A 22371-nucleotide genomic window follows, 5' to 3' on the forward strand; every position below is an offset into this window, starting at 1 on the left:
AATAAATTTTTGGTAAGGAATTGCAAGTAAAAAATTGTAACACTTGAAGGTTAACATTAGTTAATGCAATTAGTTACTTAGTTGATGGATTAGGCATCAAGATAATAATAATAATGAATCACTATTTTCACATGATAAAAATGTTCATATATGTGATGTAAAAATGTACATTATCCATGATTAATAAATGCTGTTAAAGTATTTGTTTGTTATTTCGTTTATTGCATTAACTAAAGTTAATGTATAGAAAAATCTTACAGTAAAATGTAAGCAAAAAGTTACTTTCTTGATTAAAGGGGTTAAATTAAAAGGGAAAGTGTCTCTTAAAATTGTAAAACATAAAAATTCACAGCATTGTCATGAGTAAACATAGTTATGACTAAAAAGTCTACAGTGTTCATGTTTGTTATGCTACTTTTTGTTAGCTATTTTAAACTAGCAGCATGTTGCAATGTTGTTCGTGGAAATGAAATGTCAAAAATTGAAAGCTAGGATAGCTGTATCAATATTTTGGCTCTCAACCAACAACCTTTGAAATAAATACAGAAGACCCAAACTGACCGTAAAGCCCTCCATTAGAGCAGCTAAAGAAGTCAGAAACAGCATCCGTGTCGATTCAAGTACTTCCGTTCCTCCACACTGCTAAACTAATGTAACTTCTGCAAACTCTTACGTATAATCGTCTCGCGATCATCTGCGCTCTGAGCAGCATCAAGTCTGGTTTCGCTGAGGCCTTTGGTGCAGCTGGGTTATTAACTCTAGCAAAAGCATGCTAGCTTCCATGAGGCTTTATTTATTGACAGTGATCTTATCCAGACCGGGCCAGGCTGGGACGTAGTACCGGGGCAGAGTCCCTTCCATCAGTCGCTCCATCCAGAGCCCGAGTCGATCCAGTTTGTGGTGGATCTGAAGAGTTGTGGATCTGGAGCGCGTGATGCCCTTCCTGGATCGGGATCCTCCTCCTTCCTCTTCCGGCTTGCTATCCAAGTCTTCACCTGTGTAGACTGGCTTGAAAAGACACAGGTATTTCTTATGGCCATTGAGGGCTAGAACGTACCCCGTGTAATCTGCTTTGCGGCCGGACACCTCGTCCTCGTCCGTGTCGATCTGCACGGCGTCCTGGGCGTACTCCAGCACAGCAGTCATCCATTCACCGTGTTTATCCACATTCAGGAAGGAGAAGTGTAGCGTCAAACTCCTGCGAGGAAAAGGAAACATTGAGAGCGTTTAAATGTACGTTCTTAAACCTCATCATGCTTTAATAAGCCGACAACACGTGTGGTCATGTAAATGCATTATAAACCAACGTGGAATAATTGGTTAAACGTGGAATAAACCAATCGACACAGCTAGATTTTTGCTCATTCCCCCGATTTCGCCTTAAATATACTTAATATCTCTCTCTCTCTCTCTCGGGGGCGGGGGCGTAGAATGAGAAGAAATTTGTCCTGAACACAGCGTTTTAAGGACAAAAACCTGACAAATGTCTTGAAATACATAATCTGAACAATGTTTTGAGGTGTGGTAACCATAGTATAAGCAGTTATTTTTTTAGACAATGTAACTGCAAAGTATTGAGGGCTCACCCTGTGAATGAATAAACCTCCTTTGCAAACTTGCTGAGCAGGATGTTCTTCGTGGCATCCGTAAGTACCAGAACTACATTGATGTGACCCGGCCTCAACTTCACCAGGTTACTGGTGTATGTGATGTCGGTTAACTCTGTCACCTCCACGAAGTTCTTCTTTGGTGGACGACTGCTGGAAAAAAAAGTAAAGTGAAAAATAAAATGAGAAGTGATATGATAAAATAAAGTAGGAAAGCATCTATATAAAAATTCTGGCCTATAAGTAGATAATTATGTTTGTGTTATGGTTGTTATTAAAATTCTATACTTATTTTAGTATGCAATTTAAAAAAATGTTTTTTTATTTATTCAGGCAAAATATAATCAATTGTTTTAAATGCTATATTGCTGTATTGCCTGATATAAAAATTTTATATTTCTTTTGCTATAGAATTGTTTTTAGTCATTTAGATAAGTGACAAAAATCTATTGTTTTAAGTGATTTTTAAGCATCATAACATTACAGAGTACAGTGAGAAATGGATATTAATTTTCAAATCTGCTAAAGATTACAATGTACGGTTATAATCATATACATATGAATAAATTATATAAATAATCAAAATGTAAAAATAAGGGAAATTAGCTTGTATAATTAAATATCCAAAATTGAACAATATCGATAATAAAATCTTTAATGTCATCCAATAAACAATATGATACTTAGAAATGTTGCATTATTAAAATAGATTAAGTTCTGTGGAATGATTTATTCAAACATGATATACGAGAGAACCTGGATGTGTTGGAGGAGTTTGGTGAACCGTTCTCTGTCTTAGCAGTCTCATTTGATTTTGCTTTGGGCTGTTTTTCCTCACTTGAGTCACTGAAAATGGAAACAGTAATGTTGAATGTCTCTGCATTTCCCGTCTAAAGACACATCAAAATTAAGAAAGCAATAAATCTCACCTAAAAGCTTGAATAACTACTGTGCCAAATAAAATAAAAAGTGCAGAGAATAACAAAGACATAAGGGGCATCATCTCACGCCTGCAAAAGAAAGAAAATTAACTTTGATATAGAACATTAAATATTCAAATATTACTGAAAGATGAGTTGGCATCTGCCACTAAGGGATATTTCGTAAAGTTTATCTGAGTTAGTAATCGTAACCAAAGGGGGAGGAGCTTAGCGAAGGGTCAAATGGTGTTTTATTCTCTTACCAGTTATTGTGAAGAAGATCATCAATAATTTCAGACAAGTAGTCATATGCCGTGTAAATCCATCTTATTAAAAACATCTGAAAATAAATAAATGTACTAAAGTTAAACTATTGTAGGACACTTGACTGGTACAGCAAATTCAGAACACTATTTGGACATGGGTCTCTACTGACACATGCATATAGGTCAGTGCTAATTTCTCAATTAAAGACGCTCCATGAAAAGCAAACCCTGAGAGACTCACCGAGGCGAACTCATTGTTGAGCTCTGGCAGAATGGCGTCATAGTTGAGGATGGAGGGATCCTTCTGCAGTCTTTCGAGTTCCTCCAGGAGCTTGTGTTTGTCCTCCTTACTGCCGTTCCATCCTCCCAAGATTGGCTTATACAGGATCTTACCAGCTTCATTACGCCTCTCCAGAATCACCACCTGCTTAACACACACACAATCTAAGCTGCTGACTTCTGTGGTCAGTGGACAATTGTGGATTTTGCCAATATTGATGATTTTGATTGGAAAACAGGCCAATAACCAATTAACCGATTGGTCATTTTAATTAACGATAATATCAATGAAAACTTTCTATGTAAAATGTAAAGATTTCAGTGTAAAATAGTTCCTGAACTTTACTACAAAATTAACTCTTTCACCGCCATAGACGGAATTTTCCAGCTTTCCGTGTTTTCCCTGTTATACGGTAGGGGGCGCTATTACACTTCTTCTGAAAGAGTCCTGAATCTACGGCTCAAAACACAGACAAAAAGGCACAGGAACAAGCGAGCAAAGCGACATTGTGGTCTTTGTAAAAAAAACTCGATTTTCTCAGCTTTTTGTTCAAAATGTTGCTTTTTTTTAATGAAACTTACCCTCATTCAAGTGTTGATAAAAAAAGAATGCATGAAGCATTTATTTTGATATATGCATGTTCAGATATTCATGCAACAAAATATTCTGGGGGCCATGAAAGTTTTGTGAAAAGTATCAAAAACATTGGCGTGTATAGCAAATAAAATTGATTACAGTACATACAAAATGAACCAAACTATTGCTTCAAATAACACATCTTAATCTGAATGGAAACAGGTGAAACTTTAGCAATCACAATCATGTAAACAATTGCAACATCAAAGTGATTGATTTGATGTAATTTATTGTTCCAATCTCTATCTGCAAAAATCTATGCAAAAAGCAACTGTAATATTGATTAATCAGTAAAAACAATATATCGGTCGACCAAATCTAAAGGTGCTTTTGCACAGGGTAGTTATAGGAACTAGCCACCATATAGCTATGTTAAAGGTGCTTGTTGTGCGGGACTTTAATTGTGATGGTGTGGCAGACTTTTATTTTGATGGCGAAGAGAACAGGTTAGCCAGAGCCTGAGCACACAGCGCTACCATTCTCCATCTTCATTAGTTTATGATCAGTTTAACAGTCCTATCTAATACGTTATTAGATAGAACTGTTAAACAAAGAAAGTAAATGGTAAGCTGGGTTAGACCCTACTCTGAAGTATAGAAGTTTAGTTCCCCCAAAAGCAGTTCCTATAACTAAAATCGTCCCCAATTCCTGCCAAAAGTCCCCAATTCCTCCAATAGTTATAGGAACTATGAAAACGTTCCTCCGGTGCGAAAGCCCCTTAAACTGCATGGAGAAGATAAGGTCTACCTGTGGTGGTGTGCCGTCTTTGTTCTGTAGAAGAACATCACATAGAGGCTGCTGCCGTCGCTGGTAGACGTAAGCAAACCGCAATACATCATTAGTGTTCGTAGAGGCCAGTGAAAGGAACGCTTCATTTCCTGTGGCGAAGGACTCTTCCTCACCAGTGATGAGTAGAACGCAATATCTGTGGAAAAGACATCGCAGACCTTTGGAAAAGACATGTTGCACCAGATTAAATACTGATTTTTACACAGCCATCTTACTTCCTGCGTCGATGGAACTGTTTAACTGGGCAAAGCTCATCAAATAGCTTCTGGTTTACCAGACGAGGGGACATTAGGAACCTGTTGTTGGAGATGAACTCATCTATTATCTGCTTCTTCATCCCTTTAGCCTGAGGGAGAAGATAGTCAATTGAAAGTCAAAGGTAAACACATTTATGTCTTCTCAATGATATGACCACCATTTTCCAAGCAAGGCATAATTTGTTGGTCCTGGAACAAAGCATGCATATAAACCTAATATGAACCATTAAGAATCTCTCAAATCAGAGGGAAGCAAGATGTTGCTGAAGCCCTAACCTAATTAGTTTGTGAATGTTGTTTCAGGGCTAACAAGGATGTTGATCGAGGGCTTACAACCTTCTAGGACCAGGATCCAGGGCCGGTTGCACAAGCAGGCTAGTTTTGACATGAAGGGGCACTAAGTTACAACTTACGCACTGCTAAATATATTTGCATTGCACCATTAAACTTAGTTGAAACGCAACTCTACATAAACTAAATACACTGCCCGGCCAAAAAAAGTCGCTGTTTGGATTTAAATAGGCAAATGCTTAAGAATCTATGATTGGATCATTATTGCAGTGATTGTTATGTTTCTGGCATGATAAATGTTTGGCAACAGTTCTTCTAACCCTAATTGATGGAGTGTGTAGCTTTTCATTTCGTAGACAACCATGTAGGAAGACACATCATGGCCATATATTCCACGATGACAATGTCAAGATTCATCAGGCTCAAACTGTGAAAGAATGGTTTGGAGGGAGCATGAAGAATCATTTTCACACATAAATTATCACCTTTGAGTTCAGATCTTAAATTCATTGAAAGTCTTTGGGATGTGCTGGAGAAGACTTTACAGAGTGCTGGACTCTTGCATTGGCAATACAAGGCCTTTACCAAAAATGCATGCACCTCTTGATGGAAATAACATCACAACAATGATTAAGTAGTATTGTATTTTAAAGGAAACTTATTTTTAACATTAGTTGCGGTAGGCAAAAAAAAGTTAATCAAGGATAAAATGAAATCCATGGCATTTCCATTTAACAATGTATTTGAAGGCTGCTATTGGATTATTGAGGGTAAAAATCATATAATGCGACTATGCGTTACTTTACGGAGAGCTTACGACCTACTACCTAAGAACAAATTGTGCAGTCTAATAAAGTAAGTTACAAACTAGCTAGTAGTTACTAAGCCTCTAGTGTGGACTCGTTCCAATTTCAGTGAGAACTTCCGAATGGCTGGTGCAACCCAATCCAGGACCTTTCAAATAAAAATAGTTTGATACAAAATAAACTAAAGAATGTTCCAAATAGCACAACTTAATCTCAACATAAACAGGTGAATCCATCAACTATATGTGTTGATTTATGCCAGTAACAAACTTCATTCAATCAATATGACCTACAGAAGTTAAAGGAACAGGTCTACCTGTATAATGTCTGCAGGCTTCTCCACGTCCTCTTTGAAGACAAGCATGGTTGGAGCGTAAGTGTTAATATTGAATCTTCTGAGCAGGTCAGCAGTCTCAGAAAGACCTTGATCCACATATCCAAACTGCACGTAATCCTTGTAGGCAAACGCTGTTAGCTATTGAAAAGTAATGGAAACGATCAGTCACTGGGGTACTGGAAGGAGTATTGGCAATTCTCAAGGTTACTAACCAACTTTACCTTATAAAGCAGAGGAACCGAAGGCACTTGGTCAAACAGGAGAACGTGTGGCTTGTTCAGCTCATGCCAGCTCTTCAGAAACTCTTGGTTGTTCTTGTCTGTGACCTACAGACATCCATGAAGGAGATGTTTAAGACCAGAAGAAGATGCAGACATTGTGAGTGAATGAGGATGTTCACTAACCTTTTCGACTAGTCTCTGTGGCAGCAAATCCTCTACGAACTGCATCAGGTGGCCCTTAACAACAGCGTAATGAAAGAAAGACACTTTTCCATTGACAACACCAAGAATGGACGGAGTCTGATGTGCGCCCAGGTGATTTGATAAACGCCGCTCGTAACCAACATCGACCACACCGATTCCAATCCCTAGAAATGAGAAAAAAAAGTACTTGAAGGAACTCAACTTAAACTCATTTTAACTCTAGTAACTCATTTCTAGAAAATCGACAACCTCTCACCCAGAGTTTCCAATTCCTGCACTGTTTCTTTCCAGATTGGCTCGATATGGATGCAGCTAAAGCACCAGTCTGAGGTAATCTTGATCAAGTAAGGCCTCTTGAAGCTGTCAGGCACAACTTCATTGACATACTGGTTGAAATGCAACGTGTACTTGCTGTCAGCAAAGTCCCGGCCACCCTTATTGTTGAAGGGAAAGTGGAAGAAAGACTCGTCAAAGTAGAAGTTGTCATGAAAGTGGTGGAAACCGTAATGGCCGCGACCATACGGATGAGTGTTGTCTGTTTGTCCATAGCGATTGTAGCTGGCTCTCTTCTCCTCATTTGTTAAGATCTATGGATTAACATGAAGTTAACAATAGCCTTACTTCTGACAACATGTAATCTGTTCGGAGTCTATGTAAGCTGCAGTACCTCATAAGACTTTGTTATCTTGATGAACATGTCTTCTGCTTCAGGATTTTTGTTTTTATCAGGATGCCTGACAGTAGAAATGAAAGAGGACCATGGTGTACCATTCTTATTTAGACATTATTAAATTACTGTATAAGTATTACAATCTACAAAAAATAGCACTCTCACCATTCTTTGGCCAGGCGTTTGTACACTTTCTTGATTTCCGCTTGGCTTGCGCTTCTGGTGACTCCAAGAACCTTATATGGATCAAATTCTGAAGTGCTTTCCACCACAGCGTCCATCAGGAGCACATAGACCATCATCACAGAGAGCAATACCACCACCATCCTCATCATGACCATGTGTTCTGCTGCCCAGAGACTATCACAATAATGACATTATGAAGGTTATTATGGAGATAATACTGAAGTATGAAATATTATAAAGTAAATAGGTATTTAATTATAAAAAAAATTAAAATAAAGACAATTGCACAAATAAAATATTTCTAATAAACAACAACAAATGAGGGGCAAATAGATAAACATCTAAACATTAAATATTTATTTGAGAATTTGAATAAATAGGCTACAACAAAATGTGAAGGGTAAATGTATAAATAAATGTGTAGGCCTACAAAAATCAAAGGGGGATCCATTGCATTGTTATTGTTAACTAAAACTAGAGCAATTTTTGGTATTTGAAATAAAGCTAAAATATTATCAAATATAAATATTATGAAAAATGTAAATTTAAAATGTTGCCTTAATTGACAAATGACTGAAAAAAACAAGTTTAAATAGAAGTACTGAAATTACTACAACTAAAATAAAAGTTAAATAGAAACTTAAAGATTAATGAAATAAACAGAATTACTAAACCTAAACTATAATTAAAATAGGCCTACCTGAAAATATACAACTGAAAGCTATTACTCAATATTAATAAATATTTTAATAGTATAAATAATATTAATATAAAACTGAATATATTCATGATTATGGGTCTGTTTTTCATTTCATTTCAGTCTTCATTGACGAACTGCCTTCATCTGTCACATCCCAAATAAACATACAAAATAACATGCGTATTAAAATAAAAGGTGTCCATTTCAAATACTGTAAGCTTTCATGCAATATACAGAAGTTTCTAATGGATGTCAGTGACACATGCTATAGTCGCGTTTAGACCATTACATAAAAACGCGACATAAAGCGCAATAAAAGGTAGAAGAAAATAACCAATTAAACGCGCTCTGAGGGCGATAATAACAGGACATGCAGTTAGACGACCTCTGACGAATGTGCATTATCCAGCTAGCCTGTTAGCTAGCTCATGCATTTATCACGAATATTACATCAAAACGAGAGAAGACTATTAAAACATGAATGGATTATGAATATACCACTACGAATGGTGAGAGAAGTTCATCCATCCATCTGAGTGACGCGTTCATAAACCATGACACATGCGCATTAACATTAGCAGATTCATAGCGGCACATACACTCACTCACTCTCTCTCTCTCTCTCTCTCTCTCTCTCTCTCTCTCTCTCTCTCTCTCTCTCTCTCTCTCTCTCTCATACATTTAACGTGGTATTACCATGCCATTACCCAGGGCTGCCAACTTTTGAGTTTAGCTTGGAGTGAGATTTTTTTGGGGGGGGGTAGGCCTATGTAAAAACAAATATTGCATCACAATAAGTGTAATTGTGATTTTCAAAACATTTGGTAACTAAATAGAATTTTATGAAGTTTAGTGACAACATGTTACAATGTTTACATTGTACAATGACTGGTAGGATACAGTTTTTATTATTGCTTGACAAAAATTTAAAGATTTCAATTCTATTCTAAAAACACTAATTGGTCGATATTATGTAGGCTATACTTTCGGTAAGTTGTACTGCATCTTTAAATAAAAAAGTAACAGATGATCGGTTCACGTGCACTTGAACTGAGGCGCTCAGCGATCTGTCACGTCACATTTACAAGCGCCAAACGTATACACGGGTTTCTTGTATACAAACAATACCGGATGCGCGCGCATCCAGGAGGCAGAAAACCGCTATCTGTTATGCCGAGTTCTGTAAAAGAACATTGTAATTAACGTAGATTTCGCATTGTTTGTAATTTCTTGTTGACTCAATAATAAACTGCAATTTCAGAGTTGGATCTGTTTGTTTGTGTCTCATATTTAAAACGTCCAACTGTTTACGAATCAAAATCCGGACATACTGTGATGCATGTATAATTATCATGTTAGACTAGTAATGTAATAGCCAATGTTAGCAGTGCAGCATCTCTAGCCCTTAATCACTCCTAAAAAAGGACAACACTTAAGGTCTTTGGGGTCATTTTGACCCCAAACTTTTAAAGAGCGATTGCATAAGGAAATATACATTTTTTATATGGAAACTATATATCATTTTTTTTATTTACTTCTCAACTATACATTTATGCTGTGTTTTTGTGGAAATTTTGAATTTTTTTACCTATTTACTGCACAATTACATAACTAGGCCATAAATTGTCTCATAAAAAATGATTTTTTAAAGAAAAAATCACTTAAATGATGATCTTAATTAAATCTAAATAGTTTTTGGACATTGCTCTATGTGTTAGGGATAGAATACTGACATCTGCTGGTTTGTGGAAAAACTTTAGAAATTATAATTAAAGAAAGAAAGTGCAATGACCACATATATCCAATAGAGGGCCATAGAGACTCATTCATTTTCACTTCATTGTTCTTGATGCTTCAACTTCTCCTCACAACTTTATGATATATATTTTGTGAATATTTATTTAAACATTTTGAAATACATAAAAATCTGTATTTTTGTCAGAGTTAGAATTTGTTGTTTTCTGATATATTTTGAATTATCTTGCTTTTGCAAATTATTATACATACATTTGCAGAACCATTACAAGTCACCACTATGACATGACTGTGGTGTGTGTGTGTGTGTGTGTGTGTGTGTGTGTGTGTGTGTGTGTGTGTGTGTGTGTGTGTGTGTGTGTGTGTGTACAAGCTTGTTCCATGTTGCATCTGTGACATTTTTCAGATTTATGCCAGTTTAGTTGATTTTATTTGCCAATTTCTATAAAAATGCTCTCTGTTGCAGTGACATACATGTGTGTGTTTGTGTGTGTTTGTGTGAGTGTGTGTATGAGATAGAAAGTTCGTTCCACTTTGGGTTTATGCTCTAGGACCAGACCTTGATTTAAATGTAATTTTTTTTAGATTTATGCCAGTTTTGTTTATTTTATTTGCCAATTTCTATAAAAATGCTCTCTGTTGCAGGGACATACACGTGTGTGTGTTTGTGTGTGTTTGTGTGTGTGTGTGTGTGTGTGTATGAGATAGAAAGTTTGTTCCACTTTGGGTTTATGCTCTAGGACCAGACCTTGATTTAAATGTAAATGTTTTTTAGATTTATGCCAGTTTTATTTATTTTATTTGCCAATTTCTATAAAAATGCTCTCTGTTGCAGTGACATACATGTGTGTGTTTGTGTGTGTTTGTGTGTGTGTGTGTATGAGATAGAAAGTTCGTTCCACTTTGGGTTTATGCTCTAGGACCAGACCTTGATTTAAATGTACATTTTTTTAGATTTATGCCAGTTTTGTTTATTTTATTTGCCAATTTCTGTAAAAATGCTCTCTGTTGCAAACACATACATTTGTGTGTTTGTTTATGTGTTTGTGTGTGTGTGTGTGCGTGTGTGTATGAGATAGAAAGTTCGTTCTACTTTTTATTTATGCTCTAGGACCAGACCTTGGTTTATATGTAGAAATTTTCAGATTTATAATGGATTTAATTTAATTTTTTTGACAAACAAAATAAAAAAAAGTCATTTTTTTCATTTTCCCATTCATTTTCAATGTGGGGTCATTTTGACCCCAAGGACCTTAAAAGGTAAAAAAATTTTTACACACCTTTAGAACAACCAAATCAAGCCCAGTTTTTTTGTGCATGTTTAGATAGATTATTTAGGAAAAGTCACAGAGTTTCATGCCCCTGAGATGAAGGTAACATTTTTAAAAAATGAAGGAAAAGTCCATTGGGGTCATATTGACCCCAAAGAGTGATTAAGGGCTAGAGCCCGAATTTGCTTTTATATAAGTTAACTTTGTTTACGTTACTTTACGACCTGCAACATTTCATGACACATATAACGTTACTTTACTGTAAATCAAAGATTTGACTATGGATTATGTGGGAAGCCATTATAGTACCTCCGACCATGGCGATTATAATCTATATATAAATATTTAAAAACTTATTCTCGGCAATGGTGAGATCTTGCCGGATCCCTACGCAATACATGACGATCTTTGGATTGTGGATGACAAGAAGTGGCAAGAAGTGGCCAGCAATTGTATGGCCTGATATATATAATTATCTTATTCAGACACCAAGTGTGTATACAAGAGAAATGATTAGAGCGTACAAATCCCTTGATGCATACAACTATCTGTCATGTGCAGCTCGTCAAATTACGAAAAGAAAGAATATAACATACAACTTCCTCCTTCTGTCCCACTCTTCCATTCGCCTAGATTTGGAATTACTTACAACACGTATAATTTAAATGAGCAGATAAAACACAACAGATAGGCCTGCATGTAAATAAATTACGCAACAACTCCTTGGCATTTTGACTTAGCGACAACACCACCACTTTGCTACTAGCCTAAACCCTTTACTCTGGTACGAAGACCGCGGGTCTTTTGCCTCTTGGTTGCGTGCGCAAGCAGTGATGACGTCGCCGAGAAATCCATGTATTTTTGTCTGAATTTCGTAATAAAATTGACGGAATCTAAGAGCTGAGAATTAGTTTAATATTAAAAGTACCTCTTTGCTCCGCAATTTTTCTGCGCGTGAGAAAATGGATATGTGGCGTGAGAGCGTGTGAAAAGTGTCAATTGCGTGAGTCTCACGCTCAATGCGTGCAGAGTTGCCAGCCCTGCATTACCAAAAAACCCGACTAAACAGACTGGACATAGGTCTAGATTAAATTTTTAATACAGAGACTCCAATTCAGACTCCAAATATCAATGTCACTCGTCAAGACTGAAATTAATTAGTTAAATTAAAGTCCACATGAAATCAAAATTGACCATATTTACTTTGTTTGCCTAAATTGATCGTTTTGTGGTGAACAATTCATCCATGCAAGTCAATCCACACAAAAAATGTTTTTGGCTTCGTAATCTTTAATCAAAATCTGAAAATGCCCCTCCCCTCTGCTTTGGAGGACCTTCCCTGATGACGTATGTTTGAGGACTTGGGTTGGGAAACGCTGAACCACTCCCCTCAAACCGTTAGTCTGTTATGAGCAGAGATGGAGAGGAGGAGCGCTAGAGTAAAACCCTGCCCTCTGTTCAATATTCCGTTTCACTGGGAAATACGTCATAACACTGGAGAAAAGTCGTTTGCAACTTCCGGTTCACGCGGACTTTAAACAGAGAGATATAAGGTCATACTGCATTGCAGTTCAACTGTAGGCCTTTGTTTAAAAGTTAATTGGACAACAAGTGCTGCTAAAGTCTTTAATCTATTCATCCATTTGTAGGACCAACTTCTGTCTGACAGACTTGCAGCCTTTAACAGAAAAGATTTTCTCTTTTTTAGGGAAGAAGGGCATGTCTTTAGCCACTTTATCTGCCAGATCAAAGTCTTCAGTCATGTTCAGATGGACCATCTCAGCCATGACGCACTGACGCACATGCTTCAGCTCCAGAGGTAGGAAAGGAATATAGTGATCAACCAGATGATGATCTATGAGACTGGAGTGCTGAAATCCACCTGTAGACATACACATTAAAAATTAAAGGAGTTATTTGATGTCTAAATGCAACCAAATATTCAGTACCGTGTGTCGTGTTAGTGTCCAAACAAAGAAACACAGACAACTGATTAGAGACTGGATTAAGCGCGCAGCGGCACAGACGCGTGGGCTTGTCTATCACATCCCTTTTTCACAGACATCGCTTAAAACTTTGTAGCTTGGTTTGTAACGCAAAGTTGATGTGGCCCAGAGAGAAAAAAACAATAGGTGTCGGAGGAAAAGATGCACGAGAGACGATAGATGGCGTATTTTCCCCGTGTTTAATAAAACGTCACACTCGTCCGCATAGCCTACATGGGGATCTAGTGAGAAAAAGTATATAAACAAACATCCAACTCTGGTCACAAATATAAAAGGAAATAAAAGAAAGAGTACAAAGGTCGGTAGAGCGGTTATCTCTTCTCCTCACCTGCCAAATCTATAACTGACACTCTACGCACATGCGCAGTTCACATTTTACCTCAGATTAACATAAAAGCACAAAGTGACCGTTACAGGTTGGATATGGCACTAGCAAAGAAAGTCAACAATTGGAAAAGTCGTATTGTGCCTTTCACCCCCATTACCATACTTTTACATAATCTTCCGTTATTGAAAAACTGTTGCTTTAATTAGCTTGAACAACACTGAAAACCATTAACAGGACCTTTGTCTCAAAATATATTCAATAATTTTAACGATTCTCATTTTCTACTTAAATCTACAACATTTACAAAAAAACATCAAATATTAAATCAAATTAGCACAGAATCCACTTTGTGCTGTTGCCCACGATTGCGTCAAGGATCAGCCAAATTTCCACATGCATCTTGAAAAGCAGATGTTTTGGAAAGTGCTGCTGCAAATTTGTGTGCCACAGGGTTAGCACAAAATAAAATAAAATGCGCCTTTTACCCCGGTGCATATTTAGCACCGTTGTACCCTACTAAAAATGAAAGTATTGGTATTGATTCATGCATCCCTTTCAGTATGATTATTAAAATCATAAATGGATACTACCTTATTGGAACCTTACTTGTCCATGTCCCTAAGCATAACTAAGCCTAACCATATTGAACCTGCTGATCAGTAAAGGTGTCCTAGAAGGTCCAGGAAGGGCGCCACAATTATATTGTTTTATACATTTATATATGGATTGTATTTTAAAAGGTTATACGTATTTGGATGTACGCATATATGCTTTATACTTTTGGCTTACAATATGAGCTGCAAGCGTCAATTTGCCAGCCCATCCGATCACTGCGAAGACAGCGAAGTAATAAATACTCGTCACTTTATTTTCACTTTTCAAAAATTTTCTTCATTTGAAATACATTGAAAATATAAATATTTTGCAGAATACTTAAATGATCTTTCAATACATACTGTTTTTATCATTAAAAATGTTTAGAAAGATTTTAGTCTCCATTTCCTTGCTATTCATCCATAGCTCTTCCCGATCTTTGCCTTCTCTCCAGGAATCCAGAGCCACTTCAGCAATCACATTCCCACCGGCATTACTAAGAATAAAAACACAGCTTAGTTAGGTCAATGTTTTGGAAGAGTAGAGCTATTTAACTACCACTTCGTTTGAATTTTATATAGCTAATATGTTGTCTACAACTGCATTTGTGGAAATCTGAAAAACAAACCCATGATTTGAGAGCTTTACCTGAGAAAAATGAAGAGTGCATTGTGGAATGACACTCCGTCTACACGGGCATTGTAGTCCAGAAAGGCCTTTATGGTGTCAATCAGCTTTGGCTGCATCTTGTCCATTTCATCAAATATGAACATGGAGCGGGGAAAACTTGATACACTTTTAGAAATCCACTCCTTTAGCTGTGCCTGAATAATAAGAAAATGCAAATCCCAGTAGAGAAATTACTTCTAATATGTGCAATATTCCCACGACCATTTTACAAATATGTACATTATTTTTACTTTCATATTATAATTTTAAATATACAATTTACTAAATTGTCAATGTAGTAATGAATACTGGGCGAAAAATGGTGTCCGTTTAACAGAAACACAACTTCATTACTGTTTAAAATGAAATACTGAAACTGTAAATGACCCAAATCCACAACTATCTGTCCAACTCTGAGTCTGAGAGTCTTGAGGGCCATCTTACATCTTAAAGGTAGACAGAGCCTGGCCATCAAGAAGCAATCATTTGTTGTAAATGTGATTGCTAGAGTCTTAGGCCAAGGCTAAAAGGACTACCATTTATTTACTTACGCTGTACAAGTCTGACTTTTCTTTGTGTGGGAAATGATGCTCAGATATATACAGGTGAACATGTTTGCTGTTTTCCCCTTTTTTATATATGTTTCTTGCGATGATTTTAGCAACATGATTTTTCCCAACTCCTGCAGTCCCATGGAAAGACAGAACCAGCGGTTTGTTTGGTTTGCTGTCAGTCATAAATGATGTTACAGATTTTAGTACAACATCAGACGCAATGTGCTGCCCAAAGAGAGAGTCTCTTAAATCTTTCTCCAAACCTGAAAGATGTGCAGAAATGTGAAGTCAAAGATTGTTTGTAGCTTGCAATTATCATCTGTGCTATAAACAAATAACTACAAATAACACAGAAAGCAAAAAAAGCATTTCAAAAGAAAGTAGCATTTTTGTCTCAGTACAAAATACTATAGCAAATTAAGCTGCTGTAGCCAGCTGAAGAACAGTCAAACCAGCTCATGCAGGTTCCCTTTCGAAACGTTTACTCATATTGCATCTGCTATGGGGAAAACTCCCTTTTCTCCGATTACTGAAGCCTTTTATTCAATAACTCAGTGCTACTGCACAGCCATAACAGTGCCGTGATTTGTGCGCGCTTATTGGCTCAGCAGTGGGAACTGCATGAACTATGGCGATGCGGTGTATTTTACATTTAATTTGAGTTCACAGACCACTATCTCTAAAGAAAGTGACTCCTCCCCTCGTTCTCCAACGTTCTCTTTCTCTCACTCGTGAGACGAAGAAACAGTGGAGCCGCAGGGCTGAATGAGCGGGACTTAGTGAGCTCAGGCCGATTTATTTCCCACACATCTCACTCTCTCTGGAGTGAGAGGATTCCCCAGTGCTGCTTGCCGAGTTTTGCCTCACTGCGCTTGCGTTCCGTGGCTCAGCAGCGACCAAGGCACCGAAGCGGAGCCGCAAGCCACATCTCCGGCCGGTTACACGCTACTCATTTCAATGCTGTAACAGGTGCTGTTCTCCTGCCTCAGCGCGAGAAGCAGCCTGTAATACTTCAAACAAGATAGACGCTCCCCCTGTGAGAGCAAAAATCTCCTCACTGCGCCTGCGTTCCACTGTTCAGCAGCTACCCAGGCTCCGAAGCAGAGCTGCAAGCCACGCCTCCGCTCAGCCAAACGCTACCCATTTAATCTCTGCTGTTCTTCCGCCTCAGTGCGAGACGCAGCCTGTAATACTTAAGCTATTGCCACTCGACTTGGGCATGGGAGTGTTGAGCTGAATTTTGGGGACAATCAATTGAGGTTATTCACCACGCACTTTCACAAACTATATGGATGCAGCACTCTCCCCCCTGAGACAGAAGGGGATGCGCATCCTGAATTACCTCGATGACTGGCTTGTCTTAGCCTAGTCAGAGGCAGAATTTAATTCATACAGATCTGTGCTCCTCAGCCCTTTGGAATGCCAGGGACTCATTATCAACCTAGTCAAGAGCTCACTGTCTTACAGCCAGGGATTCTCTTTCCTGGGGGCAGTTCTCGACTCAGCCAAGATGTAGGCAGGGCTAGCAACCGAGGACGCTCAGACCATCCAGCGGCACACAATATTGTTCAGAGTTGGAGCCTTTTGCCCTCTCTGAACCTTTCAGCGGATGCTAGGCCTAATGGCCTCCGAGTCATCAGTACTTCCGCTGGGCTTGCTGCACATAGCGCCCCTGCATTACTGGCTGAAACTACAGGTCCCAACTCACGCTTGGCGATCAGCTTGCCTTCACGTCAAGGTGGACCACAGCTGTGTCAGAGCCCTGGTCCCTTGGATGGAACCCAGCCGAGACCGGTCTGGAGTGAGCATGAGGTTGGTCTTGAGGAGGAAGGTGATTACAACAGATGCTTTCAATACGGGTTGGGGAGCTCTGTGCGAGGGCAGACTTACTTCTAGCTCCTGGTTGGGCACGGAAAAACGTCTGCATATCAACTGCATGAAAATGACAGGGCACCATTGTCTTAGTCCAGTCGGTCAATATGGCGGTGATGTCCTACATAAACCACCAAGGTGGACTCAGGTCGAGGCCTCTGTACAAGCTAGCCAGACGCCTGCACTCGCTGAGAGCGGTGCACGTGCCGGGCTGACAGATCCAGGGAGCAGACATGCTGTCCCGGGACAACGTGTTCCCAGGGGAATAGACCCTCCTTCCCCAGATGGTTCAATTGATTTGGAGTATCTTTGGCAAGGCAGAGGGCAACCCCAATATTCTTTAAAAAGAGCAGGGATGCGCTGAACCACGAATGGCCCAGCCTCCCCATTTACACGAGGGTCGCGCTACTCCCTCAGGTCATCAAACGAATCAGCGAGGACAGACGCGCCATCCCTCTGGTGGCCCTCTCTGGCGGACTCAACCTTGGTTCCTCGAGTTGATTCAGCATCTAGCAGCAGCCCCATGGCCAATTCCCCTGAGGAAAGACCTTTCCCAGGCGAACAGGACAATCTGGCATCCCCAACCGAGCTGTGGGCCCTCCACGTATGGCCCCTCAACGGAGACTTATGGACCTCCCAGCGAAATTCCTGAATACTATCTCTGAGGCTAGAGCCCCGTCCACGCTTCTATGCCCTTAAGTGGTCTGTTTTCCCCTACTGGTGTTCAGTCTGGAACCAAGACCCTATTCATGTGAAGTACCGCAAATTCTTTCCTTCCAACAGGAGCTAATGGATGTGGGTCGCACCCCCTCAACGCTCAAAGTCTATGTGGCGGCCATAGCACCTTGTCCTCTTGAGACCTATCAATGGTCCTTAGGGCCCTCAAAGGGCCCCCCTTTGAGCCGCTACAGTCGGCCAGACTTTCTGTATGAGTTTGGGCCTAACGACTCCAAGGTTGTCCTCAAACCAAGGCATGGCTACGTGCCCAAAGTGCTCTCTACTCCATTCAGAGCACAAGTTATTTCTCCATCTGCTCAACCTGCTTCGGAAGAAAAGCAACAATTACACTTACCCTGCCCTGTCCGGGCCTTAAGAGTTTATAAAGAGCGCTCTGCCCAGTTTAGGCAGTCAGAGCAGCTCTTCGTATGCTTCGGTGGCCGCTCCAAAGGGCTTCCGGTCACAAAGCAGAGATTGTCCCGCTGGATAGTGGACGCCATCGCATTGGCTTACACTTCTATGGGCCTTCAATGCCCCATCTGGCATGGCCTCTTCGTGGGTGTGGTCCAGTGGTGTATCTATTGGTGACATCTGTGCGGCGGCCGGGTGGTCCTCGCAGTCCACCTACACCAGATTTTACAACTTTGAAGTCCCTGCACTGCAGGCACGAATCCTCTCTGTCTAGTTGGAGTTGATCTCTGAGTGAGCTTAATCCACTATTACCTCTCTGGAGGCTCCGACTACAGTCCAAGCCCTTTTCTGGTCAGGCGTAATTCTGCCCTCTCTTAGCCCTGTTGCCCACAAGTCCCTCATCCAAGCACCTTAGGCTAGGGCCTTAGAAGATGTTGTTCTGCTTAAACATAGCACGGCGTGATTGGATTAGTTCCCCATAGCGTCTAGCAGATGCAATATGAGTAAATGTTTTGAAAGGGTACGTCTCGGTTACTAAAGTAACCTTGGTTCCCTGAGATAACAGGAACGAGTATTGCGTAGACAGCCGTGCTATGGCACTACACAACTTGGTGTTCATCGCTTCAGTCGAATTAACCTAATGGCGAGACCAGCTGCTCATATAGTCAGATGCCTCGCCCCTTCTGATGGGTTTTGTGCTTGGTTCAGCAGGATGCTCCCCGATTGGCTCACGCAGATACGCCGCATCGCCATAGATTCATGCAGTTCCCACTGCTCCGCCAATAAGTTATATGGCTGGGAGAAACAATCGATTCACCTAGCTATCAAGATTTTTTCTCAAATTGATTTTTTTATTCCAGAATCGATATTAATTCAAATTCAGTTGCTTTATTTTTGTCCTTGCTTGTAGATGAGGTTGACAGAAGTTAGCCACTTTCGTTCCAAGAGAGGATGAAATGTGTCGTTATCTATGAGTGTTGAGTGACATAATATCCCAAGTGGATGTGTGGAAGAGACGTGAGACTGAAAGCACTGAAAAGCCCTCACGCTACTCATATGCTGAGAGAGAGATAAGACAATAGAGCTGCACGATTCATCTTTAAAAGACTGTGATCTCGATTCAAACACCCACGCAATCTTAATTCGTCTGTCTATTAAACTTTGACAAAATCATATCGCAACATTCAAAGCTGTGTTGGCGCTGCCGCAAGAGAGTTGTCATGAAACACCTTCACAAACAGTCTTTTCAACCTCATAGTATCATTATTTCTGTGATGCAATAGTTAAAATTACCATAGAAGTACTTGGATAAAAGTTTAAAGTTCAAAAATGAACTCTGATGTCTACGATAGCTTAAAATAACCCATTTATCGATTACATTGTTTCGCCACTAATTGGCGACAAGTGACTGTTAAATTTTTTTATTTGTTTTTGAATCATTTATTCAAGAGAATGTAGGCTTGTATGATGCTTCTGAAATTAAAGTCAGAAAGATGTGATGATTTGTTTTTGTAAATATGACTCATATTATACATCATGTACGTGTAGTGTATGATTTAACTTTCCCCAATGGTCTAGTGTTTTAAAAAAATTGCAATATATTGCAATATCGAATCACTACTTGTAGAATCGCAATTCTTAAAAGAATATCACAAGAGCCTACATATCGTATCGGCACGGCAACCCAATATCGAATCGGGAGATAGGTGTATCGTCCGAGCCCTACTGAGTTAGGCTATTGAATAAAAGGCATCAGAAATCGGAGAAAGAGGATTTTTCCCCATAGCGTTTAGCAGACGCAATACTCGTCGTTCCCGTTATCTCAGGGAACCAGTTAGGACTACTTCAGTAACCGAGACGTTTCCTGGTCAAATTTCTCTCGAAAAACCAGAGCAGCACACCAAAAAAATCTGACATAGCCTAACACGTTTTCTGTCACTTAAACCACATGACAAATTATCTTATAACTAGGCCTACTTCTAAAATGGTATAAAAATTGTGTATTCATTTTATAATAGCCTAACATTTAGAATAAAAACAAAAAATGTTGTAATTCAGTAAGAAAGGGAATTTTTAAGATGAAACATAATGAAGGGTCATTTAATTTAGGTAGCCTATATCCCTCTCCCTTTCTTTCATTAATGCTATTTTTATTGGTAACGCTTTACTTGGAAAGAAAATGTATGTGGTAAAAACTATTTGACTACGTTATGTGGCACCAGGTTGAATGTAATGACATGGTAATGTTTTATCAACAACATCATAACCAAAGTTTAGGAATAAAGAATTACGTTTAAACCCGACATGCAAAAGGCTACATAGGAAAAGAACTTTACCACAAAAACAAGGCCTACAACGTAATGTTTTTGTGCTTTTAGGGAATGGAAGTTATCCGACAGATTCAACAAAGGAAATATTTAACTCTGTTTGAACCATATCGTCAAAAAATAGCCTACGATATCTACATTATTTTGCAGTTTATTTAGGCTACTCACCTTTAGGGTCAAAAGGCAGCAAACCGTCCCGTTCAAAAAATGTGTAAACGACATAAGATACAGCAGCCGCGATCACATCCAGAAAACCCGAAGACAATGTAATATTAGACACCAGCAATAAAACTAACAAAAGGCGCGCTTTCATTGTGAAAGCGAATCATCCAGATCTCTTTCAGTCTAAGTTTACGGTTTCGTTTTTTAGAAAGTAACTCGGAGGGAGAACTGACGGATTAAGAGACGTAAATTGCACGCCTTCAGCAAACATTTATTTAGCCTTTTACATACACGCTGCAATGGCATACGCCTTACAAATCTAATTTACAGACTACGAGGAAGAAAACGCGCTATTCTTGTTTTTCCAGTTTTCAGTGTTGACATCACTCGCTGTAACCATGACCACGACCACTACAGAACTTCTTTACGTGCTTCTTACATTGAACTGGGTGATAATAATAATAGGCCTATTTCACTTTATGAGCTCTTACATTTACATTATAGGGTACGTTTACATTTATTACATTTAGCAGATGCTTTTATGCAAATCAACTTACAAATCAGGAGAGCAATAGAAGCATTCAAAGTAACCAACAGGGCAGCAATAGGCCTACTACAAGTGCTGTGACCAATCCTAGTTAGTCCAGCACTGAACACATGGCAATTATTTATTCATTATTATTTTTAAATAGATATAGAATAGTAAGTGTTAGTATTAATGGGTCAAGTGTTGCCTAAAAAGATGCCTATTCAGAATTAGCAATTTCTTGAAAATGGTTAGACTCAGCAGCTCGGGTTGAGCCTCTTAAATTATATTGTATATTTTATATATTATATATATGAAATACATGTGTATGAAACATTGCTCTCATGCTGTGTATTCACTTCTGTATTCATTGTGTGATTAAACTCTTCATGAGTTTACTGTATGTAGTTGGATCTAATCACGTACCAAACCTTCCTCATTGTGATCATGTGTTCTGCTGCCTGCAAATAAATAAATGTAATAATAAAATAAAGTCTCCTGGAACTGATGACTCTGGGTTTAACCTCTTGAATTCTAGGAAGTGTGAGGCAGAAAAATATAATTGAGTGTTCCCCACTTCTGTCTTTCGAACAATTGTCTGCAAAAATGTATCTGTCAAAACATAATTTCTTCAGGTATTTACAGCTAAGGAACTTTATTGCCAAAAAGACCACTTTGTATACTGATAAATCTTATGATTTAAATTTTTCAACACAGGTAAAAATACCGAAATATTGCTAAAAGACAAGACAAAAAAAAAATCTCATGTATTCAATTCAAAATTGTCACGATCACAGACTCCATGACCTCCCTCTCTGGCCACCAGAGGGCGCCCTCGCCCGAATACTGACTTTCCGATACGAACTCCAATTCCCATGATACAGCATTCCTGGACTGATCCCGCTTCCACCTGCAATCACTGATCACACACACGTACCTACCTGCATCTCGTTCCCTACCCACATAAAAACCACACTCGCATTGCAACCAGTGTGAAGTCTTGTTTTAC

The 22371-nt window shown here is 39.0% G+C and overlaps 3 protein-coding genes and 1 long non-coding RNA gene across 4 annotated transcripts in view; 1 reads left to right on the forward strand and 3 right to left on the reverse strand.

Annotated features, from left to right (window-relative positions):
• On the reverse strand, positions 1–8719 carry dnajc16 (DnaJ (Hsp40) homolog, subfamily C, member 16; the record flags this gene model as incomplete). The annotated part of the gene is given in 16 exon segments (XM_079850380.1): positions 1–1198; positions 1587–1760; positions 2364–2453; positions 2537–2617; positions 2791–2867; positions 3035–3217; positions 4457–4634; positions 4714–4844; positions 6169–6327; positions 6411–6515; positions 6594–6778; positions 6871–7201; positions 7282–7348; positions 7450–7622; positions 7624–7644; positions 8669–8719. Coding segments are annotated over 16 exon segments (2415 nt in total). The 3' UTR covers positions 1–789.
• The window catches only part of LOC307146410 (integrator complex subunit 11), a 229447-nt gene extending 208854 nt beyond the window's left edge, over positions 1–20593 (reverse strand). Inside the window, exon 1 of the mRNA XM_079850386.1 lies at positions 20589–20593. The gene's annotated coding sequence lies outside the window, so the exon portion shown is untranslated. The remainder of the gene's footprint in view (positions 1–20588) is intronic.
• The window catches only part of LOC307146441, an 18207-nt gene continuing 4108 nt past the window's right edge, over positions 8273–22371 (forward strand). Inside the window, exons 1-2 of the long non-coding RNA XR_013819096.1 lie at positions 8273–8679; positions 12905–13015. This is a non-coding gene — a long non-coding RNA (uncharacterized lncRNA). The remainder of the gene's footprint in view (positions 8680–12904; positions 13016–22371) is intronic.
• LOC307146421 (torsin-1A-like) lies at positions 11367–21231 on the reverse strand. The gene is made up of 5 exons (XM_079850401.1): positions 20843–21231; positions 15345–15610; positions 14773–14948; positions 14487–14620; positions 11367–13078 (listed from the first exon to the last, which is right to left on the reverse strand). Exons 1-5 carry the CDS (start codon positions 20985–20987, stop codon positions 12828–12830), a joined length of 972 nt encoding a protein of 323 aa, XP_079706527.1. The 5' UTR covers positions 20988–21231; the 3' UTR covers positions 11367–12827.

Source organism: Squalius cephalus, assembly GCF_949319135.1.
Source record: "Squalius cephalus genome assembly, chromosome: 18".
In the NCBI taxonomy this organism is placed as follows: Eukaryota; Metazoa; Chordata; class Actinopteri; order Cypriniformes; family Leuciscidae; genus Squalius; species Squalius cephalus.